We start from the raw sequence: 21,986 nt of genomic DNA on the forward strand, positions 1-21,986 counted from the left end.
GGTAATGGCTTCAAAGAAATTGAGCCATTACTTTCAGGCACACAAGATTGTGGTCCTAACAGAGCACCCACTGAAGTCCTTGTTACATCAAGGAGACTTAACAGGAAGGATAGCAAAATGGGCAGTAACACTGGGCCAATTTGACCTAGAATTTAGGCCGAGAACAGCAATAAAGGGCCAAGTTTTGGCCGACTTCGTCGCAGAACTCACACCTGAAGCCATCACACCTCGGACTCCGTCGAGCCGAGATGAGCATCGCCCCAACAAGCAAAAAGAATCCCAGTCAAAGACAAAAAAGCAAGAGAAAGAAAAGCTCAGACCATGCAGCATCTACATCGGCGATTCATTCAGACTATTCGTCGATGGAAGTTCAAACCGACAGGGAGCAGGAGCAGGAGTACTGCTGATATCTCCAGATGGAGAAATTGTAGAACAGTCCATCCGTCTGGGGTTCAAAGCCTCCAATAATGAAGCAGAGTATGAAGCATTAATTGCAGGGCTAAAACTAGCAGCAGCAGCAGAAGCAGATGAGGTAATTATTTTTTGTGATTCACAACTCATTGTTAACCAATCAATAGGAGAATTTGCAGCCAGAGACGAAAGAATGTCGGCATATGCAAAGGAAGTCATCCGACTGGCAGCCCTATTCCAGAACTGCAGATTACTCCAAGTTAGCCGAGATGACAACACCCACGCCGACGCGTTGGCCAACTTGGCCAGTTCAATTCAAACTGGAAAAACAAGGACAGTTATGATCGACTACATATCGGCCCCGAGCATAGATAAACAGAGCACCGAACAAGAAGCAATGTACGTGGGCTTTGGACCAAGCTGGATGGATGCAATCATTGCATTCCTAAAAGAGGGGAAGCTGCCAGAAGACCATAAAAAAGCACATAAAATTAGGTTGAAATCGGCCAGATTCAGCCTAACAGCAAAAGGCCATCTCTACAGGAGGTCCTTCACTGGACCACTTTTAAGGTGCGTACACCCTTTGCAGGTTGAAGATTTTCTTTATGAGATTCATGAAGGAATTTGTGGAAGCCATGCTGGGGGCAGATCGTTAGCCCACAGGGCCATTACCCAGGGGTATTGGTGGCCCTACATGCAAAAGGATGCCGAAGCCTATGTAAAGAAGTGTGAACAATGTCAAAGGTTTGCACCTTTGATACATCAGCCAGCCGCCGACCTAAACCCAGTATCCAGCCCTTGGCCGTTTGCCCAATGGGGCATGGATCTGGTCGGACAACTTCCCCAGGCAACTGGGCAGAGAAAATACTTGCTGGTAGCAACAGACTACTTTACAAAATGGATAGAGGCAGAACCTCTTGCCAAAATCCGAGATGTGGACGTCAAGAATTTTATATGGAGAAACATTATCACCAGATTCGGGATTCCAAGAGCAATTGTTGCCGACAACGGAACACAGTTCGACAGCAAACTTATCAAAAACTTTTGTGCAAAATTCAAGATCAAGAATTATTTCTCAACACCAAGTTTTCCTCAAAGCAATGGGCAAGCAGAAGCATCCAACAAAGTAATCCTGGATGGAATAAAGAAAAGGCTGCAGGCAGCAAAAGGAAAGTGGGTGGACGAGTTGCCCAACGTACTTTGGGCATATCGGACTACACCGAGAAGATCAACAGGAGAATTCCCCTTTACCATGGCCTATGGCACAGAAGCAGTCATCCCATTAGAGATCGGCATCCCAGGGATCAGAACCCAGGGAGTAGAGAATGGCACCAATGACATACTCTTAGCCCGAGACCTGGATTTGTTGGAAGAACGAAGAGAGAAAGCTGCAATTTAGCTCGCAGTATACCAGCAACAGCTTGCCAGAGCTTACAACAAGAAGGTTAATCCAAGAGATTTTCAAGTTGGCGACCTAGTCCTAAGAAAAGTCGTCGGGAACAAGAAGGATCCCAGGGAGGGCAAGCTTGGCCCAAACTGGGAAGGACCCTACAGAGTTACTTCAGTATTAGGCAATGGAGCTTATCGACTTGAGGATAATAAGGGCAAAGCATTGCCCAGACCTTGGAATACTTGTAATTTGAAATTTTTCTATCATTAGATAAAACATCATTGTTCGGCCGATATCATCAATAAAGTCTTTTCAAGAATCTTTTCAACATGTATGATTGACTAAGTTATGCATGGATGTTTACTGAAAACATATCAAACTCAGGCAAAGCTAGGCCGAGATTATTCCTTAATTCACTTATTGAAATTTGTAGCAATTTACAAGTTGGAATTAAGCTGATTCCTTATCTTCACTTGTTGAAATTTGTAGCAATTTACAAGTTGAAGTTAAGCCGAGATTATTCCTTAATTCACTTGTTGAAATTTGTAGCAATTTACAAGTTGGAATTAAGCTGATTCCTTATCTTCACTTGTTGAAATTTGTAGCAATTTACAAGTTGAAGTTAAGCCGAGATTATTCCTTAATTCACTTGTTGAAATTTGTAGCAATTTACAAGTTGGAATTAAGCTGATTCCTTATCTTCACTTGTTGAAATTTGTAGCAATTTACAAGTTGAAGTTAAGCCGAGATTATTCCTTAATTCACTTGTTGAAATTTGTAGCAATTTACAAGTTGGAATTAAGCTGATTCCTTATCTTCACTTGTTGAAATTTGTAGCAATTTACAAGTTGAAGTTAAGCCGAGATTATTCCTTAATTCACTTGTTGAAATTTGTAGCAATTTACAAGTTGGAATTAAGCTGATTCCTTATCTTCACTTGTTTTTTACAAGTCGAAGATTGACCGAGATTATTGCTTAAATTATCATGGCAATATATGGGTTGTTTAAAACCTAGAGAAGATGCTTAACACTTGTTGAAATTTGTAGCAATTTACAAGTTTATGTTAAGCCGACATATGATCACCCACTGAGATATACAGAAAATTACAGGTTAAAGTAAAGGCTAAGTATATTGTTCACTACTTGTTGAAATTTTTAGCAATTTACAAGTAGGTAAGACTAAGATTACCATTTAATGCTTGTTGAAACTTAAGAAGAAGCATACTAAGTTTACATTCCGAAATATATGTTCTATACTTGTTGAAATTTATGAAAAGATTGCAGGACAGTATCTTGCCGAAATAAAAGTTTTTATGGTTATACCCGAGGTATGTAACCCCGAGAAGATTGCACAAAGGAAGCAATATAAAGAAGCATGCAAAAAATTTTCTAAGTACAAGACTATGCAGAAGCAGTCAACAGAATATCACAAGATTAAAACATCCAGAAGAAGAACTGTTGCAGTTACATATTAAAAAAAAACCACGTCGGCAAAAAGAAGGAGTTTTTGCATTATCCAGAAAGTAAAAAAGTACAAAACGCAAAGAAACAGAAAAAGAAGGAAATAGGTACAAAAAACATTTTTTCAAGATTCTTCAGTGTTAGCCACCGCAGGGACTGGGACCTCGGACGACTCTGGTAGTATATCGTCGGCCACTTTTTCCGCTTGGATCTCGGCATCAATCTCTGCTATTGTTGACTCAACACTTCTTTCTATCAAGAGAAGATTGGACGGTAATTGCCCAGCGGCAGTCTCCTGGGGTGCCCCCTCAACCTTATCTCCCTCCTCATCCAAAGTTAAGTCCATAACCTGCTCAGCAGGAGGAGGGGACTTGGCTTCGGCAGCACCCTTGGGTTTTCTCACCAAGGCCTCACCATCATCTTTTTCTTCATCTTCATCCACGGCATCGGCCTCAGACTCTGATTCACCTTCAGGAAGAGGTGGAGGAAATGGTAAAGGAATAGCGTCGGCCTGACGCAATGGCGAGTCAGCAGGAAAATCAAGCTTCTTTATCAAGGACATCCAACCAAGGGAAAATCCCCTGTTGCATGCCTGCTTGACTTGAAGCTTGTAGTCTTCTGCGACGTCGGCCATACCTTGAGCGTAGGCCTTTTCATCGGCCTCTTTGACTTCGGCCTCTTTGGTAGCAAGAGCTTGCTGGAGTTCTTTCTCCGCCTGGGCCTTCTGAACCTCGGCCTCTCTTTTCTCGGCCTCAGTAACTTTTCTAACAGCTTCAGCAGCTTCGGCCTTCTCAAGAGCTAAAGTTTGAACTTTAGTTGCAGCCTCGGCTTGATCCTCCAGTTTCTTCATTTTTGCTTCAAGGGACCTTATCTCTCTCTTCATGGAAGACGCTTCCCTTTTCATATCAACCAACTTTTGACGATTCTCAAAAGATTGCATGGAAAATGAATGGGCATGCTGAATGGCCTGCAGAAAAACAGAAGTGTTAGACAATATTATCAGTAAAAAACGGAGGCAAAGATCACAAATACAAACAGAAATACTTACATGAACACAATGTTGGAGCATGAGAGCATAATTCTCATACTCACTAAGCTTAGCATTTCGCTCCAAATCATTAGGAAGGAGGAGAGCAGTACTAAGGGCGACACCAACGTTAATATTGTCGGCACTTTCACTGGCCATGATAGGCCTATCCTCTAGAGTTAATTCGGGAGCCCATGGGACATCGGGCTTCTTTGACGCCGAGGTCGTCGCAGACGATGACCTTGGCCTCTTTGATTGTGTAGATCCTGAGGGTTGACCCTCAGCTGACCTCTTGGTGGAGACAGAGGCTGATTTCCTGCTTTCTGCCAGCTTTGAAATAGGCACAGCATCCTCAGCTTCGGCATCTGTAGCCTTGGCCTTAGGCTGAGCCTTTTTAACTCTCTTTTGTTTGGGTGGGAGCATTAATTGCACTGGTGCGGCCTCGGCGTCAGTTGGAAGATCGGCGAGAAGGTCTTGAACGACGGGCCTTGGACGAACCATCTTGGCAGTCTTTACAAGCCTTCTTCGACGTTTATGTTCAGGAATTGGTATTAAGTAGGGGGCGAAGTTGATGGAAGATCGGCTGGGTCAGATGTGGACTCTTGATCTGTTCGAGATGTAGAAGCAGTTAGAGTTGTGGCCGTGGGTGGAGAAAGGCTTTTCTTCCTTTTCCTTGGGATGTCGGGTAAAGTGGATTTGTATGTGGGGATGAAGTTTAATAATACTGGGGCTTTTCGTTTATGGATAGGAAGGTTAAGAAGTGTTTTCAGATCTGTTCCTGGGAAGAAGGATTGACGAAAATTTTTCGGTGGCTGATGAAGATCTGCAAGACAAAGAAACAGACGTCAGAAACAAAAAATATTAAGGACCTAAATAAAAACAACTAAGTGTTGACTCAGGGCTCTTACTCTTGCCCTCTGTAATTGTTCGGGGAAGAGGGTAGAGGTGGACATCTTCATCTGGGCCAAACTCCCAATTTCCAGAAGCAATGAGAAAATCATCTCCAGCCCCCTTGTTGGAGTCTGGAAGGTCAGCTACGATTTTGTACTGAGTAGATCTCGGTTTAAGGTAATAAACGAAACCCCTATCCTTCAGGTCAAGAGGGCACATGGTATAGCAGTATTGAAGGTCGGCCAGGGTAATTCTAAGGTTCTCTTGCCTAGCTAAAGCTATAACACCATTGATTACCCTATAGGAGTTAATAGTAAGTTGCATGGGGTTCAGCTTATAGAAATAAAGAACATGACGGAAAAGGGGATGAAGTGGAAGCCGGAGTCCACATTCGGTGAAAGCTACTATAGGGAAGGGCATCGTATGGTCTGTGGGCATGATAGTATCACTGTCCCCAGCCAGTTTAAGATGAACATCGGCTGGAATAGAGAATTCCTGCCTAAAGTATTCAAGTTTCGTTGGGGTATTTACCCTATGCCTCCACATACCCATTATGTCAAATATGTTTCAGAAGATGGGCGTTTGTAGGAAGGGTTACAAGAACCTCGGTCAAGATCTAAGAAATGGCTGATAAGGCTTATTTCAGTTTTCCCTAAATTTGAAGGTCCTACGTACAAATCCCAAACCTAAGAATTATAAAAATCAAGATTGAAGGCACAAATCTGGGGCAGATACAAAAAAGAGAAAACAAAGACGAAGTTTCAGATTCAAGAACAGTGGCAAAGAGAATGATGGAAAAAGAAAAGTATAGAAGTTCAAAGTATAGCCACAAAATCAAGATACAAATAAATCCAAGGCTTCGAACAAAATCAGTAATGGCGACGGGCAGACAAAAGCACAGAAAGATAAATTAACATTGAAGGGAATGAATCTTACCGGAACAAGTGAAGCCGGGGCAATGCTCGCCGAGCTCAGAAACTGGTTACAACAGCAAAAGAAGGCTTCGCAAGAATGAGGGATTAAGAGCAGTTCCAGAAGAAAGATTGAAGCGATGGCAGATTCGAAGAAGAAAGAACTTACAGAGAGAGAAAGAGCAAGAAGGCAGAATGAAAAAGTGAAGGAAAGATAGAGGCAAAGGGAAAGTTTTGTCAAAAATGTGAAACGGCAGCAAAATTAGGGCAATCATTACGCCTAGGGTAATGCACGCGTCAGACGGCACAGACGAACGAACAGACAGCTTCCAGGCGCGTCACCAACACGCTCCAATGAAGACGAAACACGTAAAAGAAACAGTTAAGATGTGCATGACAGCTCATGCGCGTGGGAGAGTACGATCGAAGCCTTGTTCTCCGAAGAGAACACATCGGCTAAAAATGGATAATCTTGGCTAAATCAATTTTTGAGCCATTACTCAGAAAAGAAGTAACAAAATATCGGAATAGGTTCCATCACCTCAGAATGCCGAGGTAATAGAACCTAGGGGGCAGTTGTGGGGATGTATTTTCTGAATACCAGCACATGGCATGGTGACGCCGATGTGTCAGCCGAGGTGCCACGTGCCCTGGTAGTTAAGCCGAGGTCATCTCGGAGAAGCCGAGGTCATCTCCGAAGATATCGGAATCCGAGATAAAGGACAAGAGTCCTAAGGCAAAGAGGGGACTTAACCCAGATAAGGATAAAGCTCTTAGGGAGTTTATCTTTATCCCTTAAAGAGTCCAGAGTAAACGGTAAATTGGAGTTCATAGAAGTCATACTTCTAGTGGGACTTGGATTGAGTATATTATAAAAGAGAGGCACCCCCGTGGGTCTAAGGTATGCAATTTATGTTTTGAGTATTCAATTTAGTACTTGATTATCTTTGAGAGATATACTGACTTGATCGTCGGAGTGCCCCCGGGTGGAAGAACCACCGCCGGAGCTTTTTCTTTCTGTTACAGGTTGCTGAAACCATCTATTCTGCCTGTGCTCACCAGCTGATCACTAAGCGGGCAGTGTGGTCGGAAAATCACCCACACACATTGTGTGGCGCTTGATTCATGTATATGTTACAATTTTATTTATTTATTTATTGAATTAAATATTAAATGTTTTATATTTTCTGTAAGTTTGAAATTAATTATATTGGTAATGATTTTTTTTTTTTTTTTGCTGCAGATGCAACCTTTTTGAGTACATGATGATATCTTCGCATATTGATATTGGAGCTTACAATCTTATTTATTTATTTATTGAAATAAATATCAAATGTTATATATTTTCTGTAAGCTTGAAATTAATTATATTGTAAATGATTTTTTTTATTTTTTATTTTTTATTTTGGTTTCTTTTTGCAGATGCAACCTTTTTGAATACGTGATGATATCTTCGCATATCAATATTGGAGCTTACAATCTTATTTATTTATTTATTTATTTTTTGAAATAAATATCAAATGTTTTACATTTTCTATAAGTTTGAAATTAATTATTTTAAATGATTTTTTTTTGGTTTCTTTTTGCAGATACAACCCTTTTGAGTACGTGATGATATCTTCGCAAATCGATATTGGAGCTTACTGTTGATATTAAAACAAGCTATAATATATATATTTTTTTATTTGTATTATCGATACTTTTGTTTTGTTTTAGATACAAAAATCTGAGTTCTTGAATTATCAAAAACTATTAGTATTGTTGGAGGATGTTTTATATATTTTTGTAAAGAATGTTTGGTTGACAATTGTTACAGGGGACATATATTATTATTCGTATGATTTTGTGATTATGAATGTGGATGTGGATGTGAATATATTTTATTTTAGAAAATATTAATAATTTGTATAGGGAATGAATTAATAAAATATATATTTATTTTATGAAAATAATTTTATTGCGACAATAAGAAATCGTCGTTAATGTAATCATCATTTCCTTACATTTTATTAGCAACGGGTTAACTTGGCGTGTATACATATTAGTTCAAATTTTTAGCAATGGTTTAAATTATCGCAAATACGATATTAATTTAATTCCATTTTTGTGGCGGCGTTTTAGACCGTTGCTAATAATACTTTTTGTGGAATTAAAGTTTTTCTCCTTTTTTTGTGTTAGGTTAAACCGTTGCAAAAACCATCGAAAGTTTTGATATTAAGGTAAATATTATTCTAGAGAGAGAAGAAATGAGAGACCCAAAAATTCTAAACAGAGAAGTTAAAAAAATTTAGAGAGAGCCGAGAGAGCATAGAGAGAAAGGGCAAATGCTTTGTATTGCTTTGCTGCGGGTGTGTTTACAAGTGAGGAGCTCTTGCCTTTATATAAGCAAGGCTGCCAACTTCTTAAGCCAATGAGGATGAGCCAAGTGTCCCACAAGTTGCAACAAAATATTCTATCAATCTGCATGATCCTAGCAGGTTGTATGCAAGTTGTCAAGTAGACAACTTACAAAACTTATTTACAAACTAACCCAAAACAAAAAATTTATTACAAATTAGTTATTTAATTTCAACATTTTGCAGTTGCAGAGTTCGATGTTCTGGAAAAGGAGCATTCCATAGTTCATTTCACGCAATTAAGATCTACATATTTCTCATGTGTTTGTACACATTTGTGTCTAGAGACAACTATTTTTTCTTTTCTTTTTTTTTTTTTTTGAAAATTCTAGTCTAGCGCAGCTGCCACCTGATCAAAATTCTAGGTTCACATTTGAAGAAATGCCCAAAACCAATCTAGTTCAAATGTAGAACAGATTGTTTTCTTTTGTAGCTCATCTTACCTTCCAAAGAGGATATTCAGACTGACTTTGCTTTTTAGACCCTCCGTGTAAAAACTTCTCTTGAGATGACATTTCTGATATACTATCATTATTTTCATTGAGAGACCGCTGCTGAATCTTGTCATGATCGTCATTGTCATCCTTCAACTTTTTACTATTCTTACAATAATGTGGTACCACTCATTGGTTCCTTTAGAGTTCTCTTCAACTTGAGACTCTATGAAGCTATGAAATTTGAAATCCAATAATTCATTAAACAGTTGTCTCAATGCCCTTTTGCATTTGAAAAACCTTCATTCACTAATTTTATAATTTTTTATGTGAAAATTTATGAAGTTTAGATGTAGCCGTTAAGGAAAACAGATCATTGTTTGGTTCCGGTGACATGACAACTTCAAAATTCGACATTTCAAAGATGCTTGCTATTGACTCAAATGGCTTATTCAAGAAGATAAATTTCTACATTCTGACCATATGCGAAAAAGAAATGGGCCCTTCAAGTCCAAGGACATCCAAATAGGCCATAAGACGATAAATTGCACTTCTGATGCAAACACCTGCTATTTATCTATTTATCTAATTCTTTTGGCAAAGAGCACTGCTGAGACTAGCAGAGACCAATTCAGAAATTCAATCATTCATAACACAGATTGCTCATGCAAGTTTTGGAGAACAGAAAGGGGAAAAAAAAGGTCCGAAAGACGGAAGTATATGCTCTCAATCCAGCTTGATCCATTGTTTCACTGCAAATATTCTGACGATCCCATGATGTCAAAATTTTGTTGCGATAGTTAGTCATTTAGATGCAATAATACTTCAATAGGGCCGCTAATCATGAATACGAATAAACATTTCTGTAACCATTTTAATACACAAGAAAACTGCAAGAGATATTTTAGAAAGCCTTGTAAATCAATCCTACGCATCATCTTTAAATTCTTAATTCACAAATAACATATGATTCATGACAAAGCAAACCATGGTCCCACGAGAGCACCAACGCCGCAACTCAAAAGTAAGCCTCATCAATATAATTCTGCTCGTCAACTTCCAGATATTAAACTATATTCTGAAAATGGAAGTTAAAAACCAAAATATCTAAATATAACGACCAAAACCCCCCATATAATTAGAATCATTTGAGTTTCGAAAACAAATAAAACTTTATATCCGGGATTTTATGATGAAAATGACTTGCCTTGTAGGATTATAAATAGTATTTTCCATCAGATGATAACTAAAGTTATTTTACAGATATCGCACGAGATATTTAGGCACTGGCATTTTACAGAAGAAAATATAAGCATGCTCCCAATTCATATATACTCTATGTATCGTACTAACTAGGATATTCACCTTTCATGAGATGGAAAACAATAGTATGACCCAGATTACGACCATATAACAGAGGTACAACCAATATTCTGAAAATTAGGAAGCTACCCTTGACTCCTTGAACCTAATGAAACAAAAATGAATGTGTTCAGCAGCAGAAATGCTACTAAAAGCAACTCTAAACTTCAATGGTTGGGATAGTTTGCAATTTGTTAACATCCTTATTCTTGTTGGAAGCATAAAATTCATCTGGATTTTGATCCTCCAATGTCCTAGTTTTCAAAATCAAGATCATGGTGTTGCTTTGGTGTGTTTTTGTATCTGCAATATCTATTTTAACTATTTATCTTTCAAATCATCATGGTGATCTCCATTAGGAGCATAAGTGGGAGGTCAAACACAAGGCAATGGTTGCAGTAACAAAGTTTGAACCATGGGGAGGCTGAAACTTAAATGCATTGCTTCCGATCCCTTTATGTTACTTAAGATTCTTAAGTATCAATGGAAGCCTTTTAAGGATCGAGTGATTCCAATCCAAAGAATCGTCTTCTACTTCTAAAGAACTTATCCTCAAAGCATGTTCTTTCATAACTAGAAATTATTTGGTGTCACACCCCAAATCCGGGCATGACCGGCCGTGGCCCACAGGGACTTAGCCCAAGGCACACGTAAGCCTAAACACGAATCCAATCACATTGAACAACTGAACAATAGTCTAATAATAAATAACCAAAACTCAATCCAGACATGTCACAATTATAAACGGCAAAATCAACCGTAATCAAAAAACCATCCAAACTTATGGGATATAAACAACCCACATATCAAAAATAATCCTAAATGAACTTCGATAAGAACAAATATAAATATGCACAAACTTGACATAACACTCTAAACTAAAGGAATGCCCTAGAGGTCCATGCAATTGAGTCCCCGCTACGCCATGAGTCCACTCTAAGTCTTTCTAACACCTGGAAATGATAACAACTAAGTCAGCTGATAGCTCAGTGAGTAGCAACATGGATAGTAAATACAGTTTTGAAAACAGGGTTCAATTCCAAAATAAGATATATATCACAGAAACTAGATTGGCATACAGTTTGGTAAATACAATCTGTTTCAAAAAGAAGGTTCCGCAATTCAACACTTAAAATACTCATGTCTCGCAAGAACATGATAAACGACATTTTCCACTTAAAACAGATTATAACATGAACACCAATAATTTTCTAGGTACCAATAAAAACAAATAATCTGCCACACATTTCTCAGGCTATAAGCTCCGTTGGATCCAATACCGAACTAAGAGTCATCCTCAGGGTGGCACCTGGGCCTTTTCTCAAAGACGATCCGATTGAAGGTCACCTAGTTGTTTTTAAAGGTCTGTTCCTTACAATCGTTGAGCACTAGAGTCATCACGGCCCAACCCGGATCTGTTCCCTAGTGGCCAGAGTCACCACACACAGTGGAATAATTTCCCTGGACTAAATACACACATGGTCCCAATAATCAATACACATCAGTTTCGCAAAACATGGTAGTTCATCATTATAAACATGAGACCAAAACAAATAGTTTACAGTATGCCAAGTTCACACATGTTTCAGAAATAATTTGATTCAATTGATAATATAATAATTTATCAAAACAGTTTAATCATGAAACAACAATTTAATTTTTCCAACAGTTCAGGGTAGGGGAGCATTTATAAAAATATGTAGCATGAAACTACTCACCTGAAACGCAATAATATAATCCTCGAATAGAGTGTAAAAGTCCAACTAGTGGCCTGAACCAAGTATAAAAACTACGCGTCACAACTAATTTAAAAATACTAAAGAATAAGAATTAAGTAACCTCAACTAAAGCGCACTAACACGACTCAACCCAGCTCACCGTTACTCTTAAATATTACCTAAGTTCATGTTCTTCAAGGTCTAAAATCACCCAAGACATAGATTCCAATCGAAACTTAACTAAAAAAAACTTTAAGATGAAACAGTGTTTTAAACAAGTTTTCCCAATCTATTCGCTAACTTTGAAAATTACAAAATCCACTCCACGCTATTCGAAAAATTCCAATAACCTCCAGATATGATCTAATATATCCTAAGTTTCAAACCCAATTGGTTTCACTTGATTTGCTTATCAAAATAATTTTCTACAATTTATTATATCCAAACAGGTTGTTTTCTGCAGCACTTTAAAGAAATTAACGGTTCTCTTAATATACAAGAGCAATCAATGCAAGGCCAAAAACGTACGAAACTAGACTCATAACCGGTTCTAATGACACTAATTTGATAATTTTTGGATTTATACCCAAAGAGAACAACAATCCCGAATTTACTGTTTCGGACTGGTTTCCTGGACAGATTTGAATACCTCAATTTATATGGATTTCGACTCCCAAAAATTATGAAAAAATTCAGATATGCAATTCAATGTGTAATTGATCTACTGTAAAAATTTCAGATTAAAATTCATCCATTTGATATGGTTTCTTGATTTTTAAAGTTTGTGATTCTGTGCAGAATTTTTGGACTAAGAATTACACCATTCTTTATACATGAATTTAACTCCTCAAATTTCTTAACAGTATATATATATATATATACAAAATACATAAACCTACAACTTCTCCATCAATGATCTAAATAATAATAGAGTAAGAATAAAGAACAAAAACAAAGAAAAAAAAAAAGAAAGAAGAAAGATACCTACCACACCCAAAAATTACTCCTTGTTTGCAATCCCCTTTTTTCTTCTTCTTTTCTCTCAAACTTCTTCCTCCCCGTGGCTGTGTGGCTGCTGCTATAGAATGTATTAGGAACCTAGGGTTTTTCTTTTCTTTTCTTTGTTATACATAACATAAATGACTCTAGACAAAAATGTCCTTTGTTTTATTTTATTTTATTTTATCTCTCCATTAATTTAAATAAAATACAACTACTATTAGATCAAAATATGCTTACTAATTTGACACTTAATTTTATTTTATTTATTTATTTATTTATTTATTTTTAAATAATAAATCTTGCCTTTAAATTGAAGACTTTCACCATAAATTTATTTTAGGTTTTAAAATTAATTAAAAGATCCTCCAATAATATTTAATTTGCACTTAAAGATTCATAATAAAATTTTTGAGATTTGTAAAATTATTATTTAGTTATTTACTTAATTTTTATATTCGGGTTCTCACATTTGGAATGCCGCCTCTCTAGCCTCTTGCAACACAAAACATTACAATCTTCCAAATGCTTGAGCGATTCGACAAGTTTGAATCATGACACGATATACTAGGAGAAAGGTATATTGTGATTACATTTACATGGATTTTTTTTTTTTTTTAACCAATTGATTTTCTAGTATTGATTGAAACATAAATTTCTTGTAGGGTGTTGCTATGGGCAATTTGCCATCTTGAAGCATAAAAAGAAAAATAAAATAAATAAATAATTATCATGGTTAAAGTTGCTATAAAACCAGTCAATCCTAGATACAATAGCAACTTCTATCAATTATAGTTTTTTCAGATTCATATATTGTATATTATCACCAACCTTGATGTAGATGTTGTGTGGAGAGCCTAGGGAAAATTCAACAATATCAAGATAGTTGATAGTTTCGAATATAAAGTAGAAGAATCATACAAATTATGCAAATCCAAAAGATAGAAACGATCACACGACACCAAGATTTATGCATCCACAAGCAAAAGGAATGATCCATTATTTATAAAGAACAATGCTCCAAAAAACTACAATGGTGATGAAGAAATCTCTCACAAAACTCACCACTCAAATATAAGTTCTCTCACCAAATCCAAAATCCTTTCTACAAAAGTCTCACGTAAATGAAGTTCCAACCAAAAGACATCAAGAATAAATCTCACAAGGAGACACCAATAGATCCAGTTAAACTTAACCATAGACCCCTAGTAAAGACGAAAGAGAGACAAAAACAAATCCCTAACTCTTTAACTCACTAAGAATGAGAGATAAAATCTCAACAAATCAAGACTTCAAAGAAATCACCAAGAATCTATGGAATACTGTCAAAACAACCTCCAAGAGGCCCCGAGGATGACAAACCTCCACCAAGATATGAAGTAGAATGCCAAGCAAAGATTCACAAAAATCTTCCAAGACCAACGAAGACGGATCCATCAAAGGGAACCGACCAAAGGCCAAACCAAAGACTCGAAGGCCTACCAACAAAACTGCCCATGGCGTCTCCCAAGGAACTGAAAAGTCAAACTAGAGATGTGAAGGTCTTCACATATTTATAGCCAAAATAATTATCTTCCTAAAGCTAATCCAAAACAAAACAAGTTTCCTTCTAATCTAACCTAAAACTAATTAGGAAACACCAAAGCAAAGCTTTTAGGAAGTACAATCCAAGTCAAATAGTTTTCCCACAAATTCCAAACTCAAGCATACAAAGAATGGGAGTCTAGTTACCCAAACCAAGTAAAATACTCTGTTTAAATTTTTCTAAGGTAGCAAGCTGCGCCCCCGATGTACGTGCGGCCAAGCACACTGTAGGAGTTCCTGAGTGGACCAAACTTGTGCCTAAGCGCACGGAGACAAACCAAAAATGAGCCAAATTAAACAATAGTTCAGTTATATTAATTTTATGGTTATATCTTTTGATTGTTCATTTGACTCTCTCTCTCTCTCTCTCTTCTTTTTTCATTGGGCTACACTACAGAGTATGAAATTTTGATATGGTTGAGATTTCTTCTTGTGTAATCAGGTTGGATGGGGAGGTAAAAACCAAAGTGCTTCAACTAAAAATAACTATACCAAATCAAACTGAACTAATCTTTTGCCTCAATCAAGTAAGGTTAACTACATGAATCTTTTTTCAACATTTCACTCTACAATGACTATATGCTCAGCTAGAAAATAACTTAGTCTGTGTCATGCTTAGTGTTTCACTTTTTACAGTTGATTTTAAGCCCGAATAAAGAGAATGGTTGTGTTAAGTAGTGTGACAGTAACCAACTTGCCTTCCTTAGGGCTTAGTCCACTGCAAGAATATTGGGATTTAACGGCGTTTATTTAACGACGTTTAAAAAAATGCCTCTACTTTTAACATTTAACGGCGTTTTTATAAACGTCGCATTTTTTATTTAATAATACGACACCATTTTTTATATCAGAAGTTGTTTTAAAAATGCCTCCGAATGTGTTTTTTTATTTTTTATTTTTTTAACATATGAGAAGATGAAGTAGCGTATTCACTCTCTCTAAGTCTCCCTCTTTCTGACCTTGATTTCACTCTCTCTCTTTCTCTCTCTTCTCTTCAAACTCCTTCGTAGAACCGCAGCTGAACCCCTTTGTATTTGCAGGTCGATTCATGTATTCGTAGATCGATTCAAGTATTATTCACTCTCAGTCTTGCTCTCTCTCCCTCTAAACCCTTGATTTCACTCTCTCTCGCTTCAAACCCCTTTGTTTCAGAGACAACCCTTCATATTTGTAGAATCGTAGCTAAACCCCTTCGTATTTGCAGATCGATTCAAGTATTCATAGATCGATTCAAGCCTCTTCTCTAGTTCGTGTTCGCGTTCGCAGCTCTTTCTTCATAGTAAGCATTGATCAGTCTCATCTCTATCTTCGTACTGACGGAATCATTCGATTCAAGTATGCTAGGTTTCATCTACTTTATCATTCTTAGATCAGATTGAAGATCTATTGATTCGATTCAAGTATGGTAGGTTTCGATTGAAGATCTATTGATCGATTGAAGATAAAAAAACAACGCCCAAATAGTACACATTAATGTGTGTTTGGGGAGGAAAGATTGGGTACACACCTAACCTTTGGCATAGTGCACAAAGTGGCTGCCCTGAGACTTGAACCCATAACCTCAAGGTTATTAGGCCAAGATTTTACCATTGAACCAAAATACATACATACATATATATGAATGGATTGACAAATTTTTAACCATTTACTAATTAGCCTCACTTCTTTTTTTAAATCGATCATCCGTTTCTTATATTATATGCTAACAGGGGATGCATGTTGCTAGTTAGGTTGGCTGCACAAATCCTGTTTCTTATCAGGGCCCACACTTATTGTTAAATCACACAACACAACATGATGTTCTTTCATTCCCTCACCTGTCTTTTTTAGTCATCCTTTGTCCTTGACAAGCCTTCATACTGGTGCAATTATTGGTCTTCACTGCATATAGCGAAAAACTATGAATCAACTTTTCTCTTTCTGTGTGTGTGTGTGTATGTACATACATTTATTTTCTGTTATTTTCAAAATGCATCTACCACTGCCAGTATAGAAGTAGAATAGTGTTTTACTGATTTATTTTTCATTTCTACTCATATTGTGTCCTCTATTGAAATAAATTAGTATGAAATCTAAGTTGACTTCAATCATAGGAATACAGAGCATGGATTCTGTGAGTGATGATGTTGCAACTTAAAATTAGACCACAATTTTTGTGTTATATATGATTAATGATTAGATTTCTGAATGCAGCTTGTGGGGCACTTTCTGGAGGAGACATGTGTAAACCCTACTTTCATTATTAACCATCCAGAGATTATGAGTCCATTGGCAAAGTGGCATACGTCAAAACCAGGCTTGACTGAACGTTTTGAATTATTTGTTAACAAGCGTGAAGTATGTCATACCAGCTCCAGCTAAGGATTTCTATTTAGTTCTTTATTATTGTTATTTTTTTAAAATAGTGATTTTCTAAGGATTATGTATATATATACTTATATTTATATTTTTTCCTTACATGCCATCTATGTTCTGTACGTAGGTTTGCAATGCATACACGGAGTTGAATGATCCTGTGGTACAACGCCAACGGTTTGCTGACCAACTCAAGGTATTATGATCATTAGGAATTGAATCATTGTGGCATGTAAAGTCATGTTGTGTGGGGTGCCTTGACTGAAGATTTTTGTATGATTAAATTTCAGGACCAACAATCAGGTGATGATGAAGCAATGGCTTTGGATGAAACATTTTGCACGGCTCTCGAGTATGGTTTGCCCCCAACTGGTGGTTGGGGACTGGGTATTGACTGACTAACAATGATGATGACAGATTCGCAGAACATCAAGGTTTGTGTTTTACCTTTGTGTGGTTTGTGTGAAATGTTCATGTGTTATCAGTTTGTGGTTTTGGATTTCCTTGCTGGTGATTTTTCATTTGTTTAATTTATTGGTAGTGTTGGTTTGGTGGGGTTGGGGTTGGGTGTGTTTGGCTGGACGTGGGAAGTTTCACATTCTACAATAGAAAGTTTTTTCGACTGAGCTTTTTTACTCAAGTGTCAATTGTTTTGTTTTTTGGTTTGGGGACAGGAAGTTCTACTCTTTTCGGCCATGAAACCTCAGGATGAACCTTCTGCTAAAGAACACATCCAAACAGCTTCTGGCTTGGGTCCAGTATAGGTTTTCAATCTGCCAATATGCATGCAAATCTGCCTACAGAAGGTTTACTTCTGTTTTGGTTATGCATTCAAATCTGCCTGCAGAAGTTTTACTTCTGTTTTGGTTAAATTGTTTCTAATTTCATTTCTTTTCATTTCATTTACTTTTGTTTTGGTGGTGAGAAACAAACATAGGATTGAAAACATTAAAATTGTGCATGTTTTTGTCAAATCTGGATTGAGGGCTGCTGTTGGCTTTTTGTCAGAATACTATGAAAGTCATTTCCAAATTTTGGTTATAAACTTACATATTGACAACCATTGTTCAGGGGGCTCTCATTGTGGTCTGTTTCTGGCCAGACCATCTCATTTGTCTCTCCCTAAGAAAGTACTGCTGTTATTGTGTAGGGGTTGTCCTCGTACTATGTTTACTATACAATCCAATTATTCTGAGTACACTTTTAATTCTTCGCAAATCAGTTATTTGTGCATAGATTTGAGATGATGTGTTGTTTCACTGATGATGGTGGTTAGTAAATTTCTTTATAAAGTGGTCACTGAATTGAGTTATGCTAGGTTTTAATGTGAAATGCTAATCACAACACTTTGCTACTGTTACCGGCTTTTCCTGTAGCCATGGAAAGATGAAAATCTATTAATACATGTATAAAAAATGATCAAAAACAAGGAGGATTCAAAATGTTAAAAAGGTTTGTAAATTGAAAAAAGAAAAAACAAACAAACAGATTATTTGATGTTCTTAAGAGACTAACGCTGTGTTTGGTTGAGAAATTTGAAATGCAACTTGTGCCCACTGATTTAGGAAACTCTCATCTTGCATCATCTTTTCTCTTAAAAGTAAAATTTTGTTGCAATGTACTCAGACCACACAGAAAAAGAAAAAATATGGTTTATTTAATGCAACTTGTGCCCACTGATTTAGAGGCTCTATAAATATACCTTTTCATGTTGTTTAATGCAACTTGTGCATAAATTCTAAAGATCATCTTCCCTTCTCTAGAAAGTAAATAATACTGGTAAATAAATGAGGATAAAATTAGAACTCTTTTTCTTTATTTTTTAAGTTCTATTATATTGTGATATTGACCAGGCATCAATGCTTTGGAGGCAGAGTATCCTCATGTTGAACTCTCCCACATGTATGTTGACAATGCTGCAATGCAGCTTGTTCGTGATCCAAAACAGGTTTGTCTTATCTTTGTGGAAGTTTTTACGATGTATACAAGCTAATTCCATTTGGTTTTGCATAATTTTACTGTATGAAAATTTTGTTCTACAAAAAATTGAGATTGCAATGGATGCTAATCTTTGGACTGCTGCAATTGTTGTAGAGAGATTGGGAATGACTTTTCCTCCATTTTGTTGCTTACTTTACTGGAATCTGGAATGTTCACCTCTGTGTGTTTTTAGATATAACCGACAAGATCCATCATTGTTTTGGGTTCTCCCTGTTTTTTCCCCTTTATTTTCTGATTGTCAGGACTGAGAGGGCAATAGAGGGCATGTGGGGAAAAGAATACATTCTCTTGGGCTTGGGGACATAAGAAATACGATACTATACATATGAATAAACAATGCATTTAAAAATATGCATAAACAATGTGATAAAAGAATATGGAGGCCTTATTTCTTATCATTTTTTTTAAATACCTCCTTTGAGTCTAGCTGGTTGAAAAGTCATAGTTATCCAAGTGGCAAAGGCATTAAACTCTGGAATAAACTGTAAATTGAGATATTTTAAGTTTGACTATTGATAGCAATTATTGAGCTTAACTGATATTTCTGATTTACTGTGATTTACAGTGATTGTAGGTATTTGGAGTTTACTATGCAGAGTTGGATCCAATTTGGCGTTGTCTTATGGAGGTTTCTTGGATTTATTTGATGTCTGTAGTTTGCAAATGATTATGGGTATTCAAAATTTATTATGTAGAAATGAATCCAATTTAATCGTCTTAAAGAAGTTTCTCGTCATTAAAAAGAATATATATATATATATATATAACGAAATATCAATGTAGAGAGGGGCAATAGCGTACAAGAAACTATGATAGGGAACCTGCAGGTAGATGCTGCTAGTATCAAACAGTGTGACAATGCTCTAAAGAAATTAAAAAGCAGCAAGACCAAAGGGAGTCTGAGATCCTTGTCTGCACATTGTTTGGAGTGCAATGTGGTCAGCCTTTGATGTGTACAGTTGGCTTGGATTTGATGCACCTTGATTTCTTGGGAAACATGTAGGTTTAGAATTTAAGTCTATTTTATAGTCACTCTCTTCACATGGTAAAATCGGATCAGAGAAGTGTTGTCACTCTAACCTAATGGATCTTTTTATTTGCCTCTACTAAATTGATGACCAGGTGGAACTTCAATTCCATGGCAGTGCTGGTGTAAACGAGAAGGATGCAATATTCAATTATTGAAGGAAATATCTTCCTATACAGCAGGTACGACAAATTGCATGCTATTTGTTGGTGTTAGTTTAAATGCAAGCATTTTTTAGTTTTGAAGTTGCCATTGTTCATGAGTTAGTGGCTAGCGATCATCTGCTTTTATACTTTTATTTAGGGTAGTCTTTAGCACTGCTTTTATTGATTTAGTTAGTTATCTGTTGCGTTGGATTATTTAGTACGATATGTTTTATTACTGCTGTTGGGTTGGATTATTTAGTACGATATGTTTTATTACTGCTAACGGTTTTCTATACATGCTGGAATATTGATTTCCTTGCAGTTCTCTAGATTAGTGGGATGGAGCAAACCAGCTTCTTATTTCAGCAAGCTTCATAGGTACTATGATTCTGCTTTTATGTTGTGATGGAAGTTCAAGATCTTGTAATGATTTTTTGCCAAAATAGTCGTTTGAATCCCTAAATTTCTTTTGCGTGTTGTCTGTGTCCTATTGATTTTGTTTGAGAAGCTAAGTCCTATTGATTTTGTATTCTACAATTCTAACATTTTGTGCGTAATGCAGCTTGTCCCTGGTGGTTCTCCTGATCCAGAATATGTGGTGGTATGCAAGATTGTTAGCGCCGTCAGATTGGCAGATCTAAAGAAGAATGCTGATGGACAAGAAAGTCTGGTGTTTGCTACTTTAGCTAGTGACCTGGTAGTCCGAGGACTAATATTACTATCATTTGTTATGACATTTTTTAATTTTTTAATTTTTTTTGTTGGTTCTTGTATTTGAAATAGAGTTTATTTGCATTGATGACTTATTCTTAACTCAGTAACTCTCCGATGACCATATGAAGATTTCTAGGGTGTGAGAAATATGAAATATTTTTGTGTAACATACACTGTTTGATTTGTGTGGATGTTTTGTTTTTGCACAATGATTCTGGACTATCATTTTATAAGATTTTACTATATGAATGAGAGTTATTATTTTATATTAGTACTATTTTAGTTTTATTATAGGTATTTTTTAAAAAAATTAGCACAATTTTTTTTTTAAAAAAAGGGCTATCACGGCGTTTTTAAAAACGTCGCTAAATAGTTGGGAAAAAGAGATGTGGCGGTGTTTTAAAAACGTCGCTAAATAGCATGGTGACGTCATGTTAGAGTTAGTAGAACTTTTAGCGGCGTTTTATAAAAACGCCGTCTATAGTAATATAGCGACGTTTCTAAAGCGTCATAGAGTTATAGCGACGGCCGCATCTTCGACGTTTAGTACTAAACGTCACAAAAAGATTTGACGGCGTTTTTAAGACTTATAGCGGCGTTTTTCAAACGCCTCTAAAATTCTGATTTCCAGCAGTGGTCCCAAGGAAGTCATGGGTTTAATTCCCCTTGAAGGGATTAAATGAAGGGAGTGCAAGCATTTAGGTGCTTTGCCATGGGTGGGGAGATTTTTTTCCATAAGTGCTAATCTAACAACTAACATTTGCCGATCGAAAAAAAAAAGAAAAAAGTATTGTGACAGTCAAAAACGAAATTTGTCCTAATAAGGAGAATGCCCCTTCATTCTTCCCCGGTCTCCCTACAACTTTGTTTAGAAGTTGCCATTTCAGCATGTATTATACCTTAAATGCACTAGTGAATAGATAAATAAAAAATAAAAAATCAAAGACACAGAAGAAAAATCTTTATAGAGTCCTCCAATTTTCTCAAAGAAATGACTAGAACCATTGTAGGTACTTTTAATGCCCTAAATATTCTATACAGACCCTAATACTTCCAACTATCGAGCCTATGTCCAATATCCATTCACCCTCAATTATAGCTGTTCATTTTGTGTCAAAAACACTGTTCTATACAATACAATGCATTGGATCAGCAGCTT

At 36.6% G+C, this 21,986-nt stretch overlaps 2 protein-coding genes and 2 long non-coding RNA genes across 13 annotated transcripts in view; 2 read left to right on the top strand and 2 right to left on the bottom strand.

Annotated features, from left to right (window-relative positions):
- LOC145801898 (uncharacterized) overlaps positions 1-21,986 on the bottom strand; it is a 598,157-nt gene that overhangs the window by 510,418 nt on the left and 65,753 nt on the right. The window lies entirely within an intron of this gene.
- Positions 1-21,986, top strand: part of LOC145801900 (uncharacterized) — a 117,016-nt gene that overhangs the window by 48,100 nt on the left and 46,930 nt on the right. The window lies entirely within an intron of this gene.
- Positions 10,937-13,468, bottom strand: LOC145801899 (uncharacterized). The gene is made up of 2 exons (XR_014343721.1): positions 12,990-13,468; positions 10,937-12,054 (listed from the first exon to the last, which is right to left on the bottom strand). It is a non-coding gene; the product is annotated as an uncharacterized LOC145801899 (long non-coding RNA).
- On the top strand, positions 15,490-20,150 carry LOC114308225 (lysine--tRNA ligase). 3 transcript variants are annotated; one of them, XR_014343708.1, is made up of 6 exons: positions 15,726-15,863; positions 16,778-16,921; positions 17,067-17,135; positions 17,230-17,373; positions 17,614-17,745; positions 18,011-18,157. XR_014343708.1 is itself a non-coding variant. In XM_082893694.1 (5 exons), exons 2-4 carry the CDS (start codon positions 16,844-16,846, stop codon positions 17,335-17,337), a joined length of 255 nt encoding a protein of 84 aa, XP_082749820.1. In that variant the 5' UTR covers positions 15,490-15,863; positions 16,778-16,843; the 3' UTR covers positions 17,338-17,373; positions 19,515-20,150. The 3 variants fall into 3 exon arrangements, 2 of the variants coding, with proteins under 2 accessions (XP_082749820.1, XP_082749819.1); XM_082893694.1 differs by lacking the exons at positions 17,614-17,745; positions 18,011-18,157 and adding an exon at positions 19,515-20,150 and having other exon boundaries at positions 15,490-15,863; XM_082893693.1 differs by having other exon boundaries at positions 17,614-18,157.

This window comes from Camellia sinensis, chromosome 11 (assembly GCF_055761805.1).
Source record: "Camellia sinensis isolate YWXY chromosome 11, ASM5576180v1, whole genome shotgun sequence".
NCBI lineage: Eukaryota > Viridiplantae > Streptophyta > Magnoliopsida > Ericales > Theaceae > Camellia > Camellia sinensis.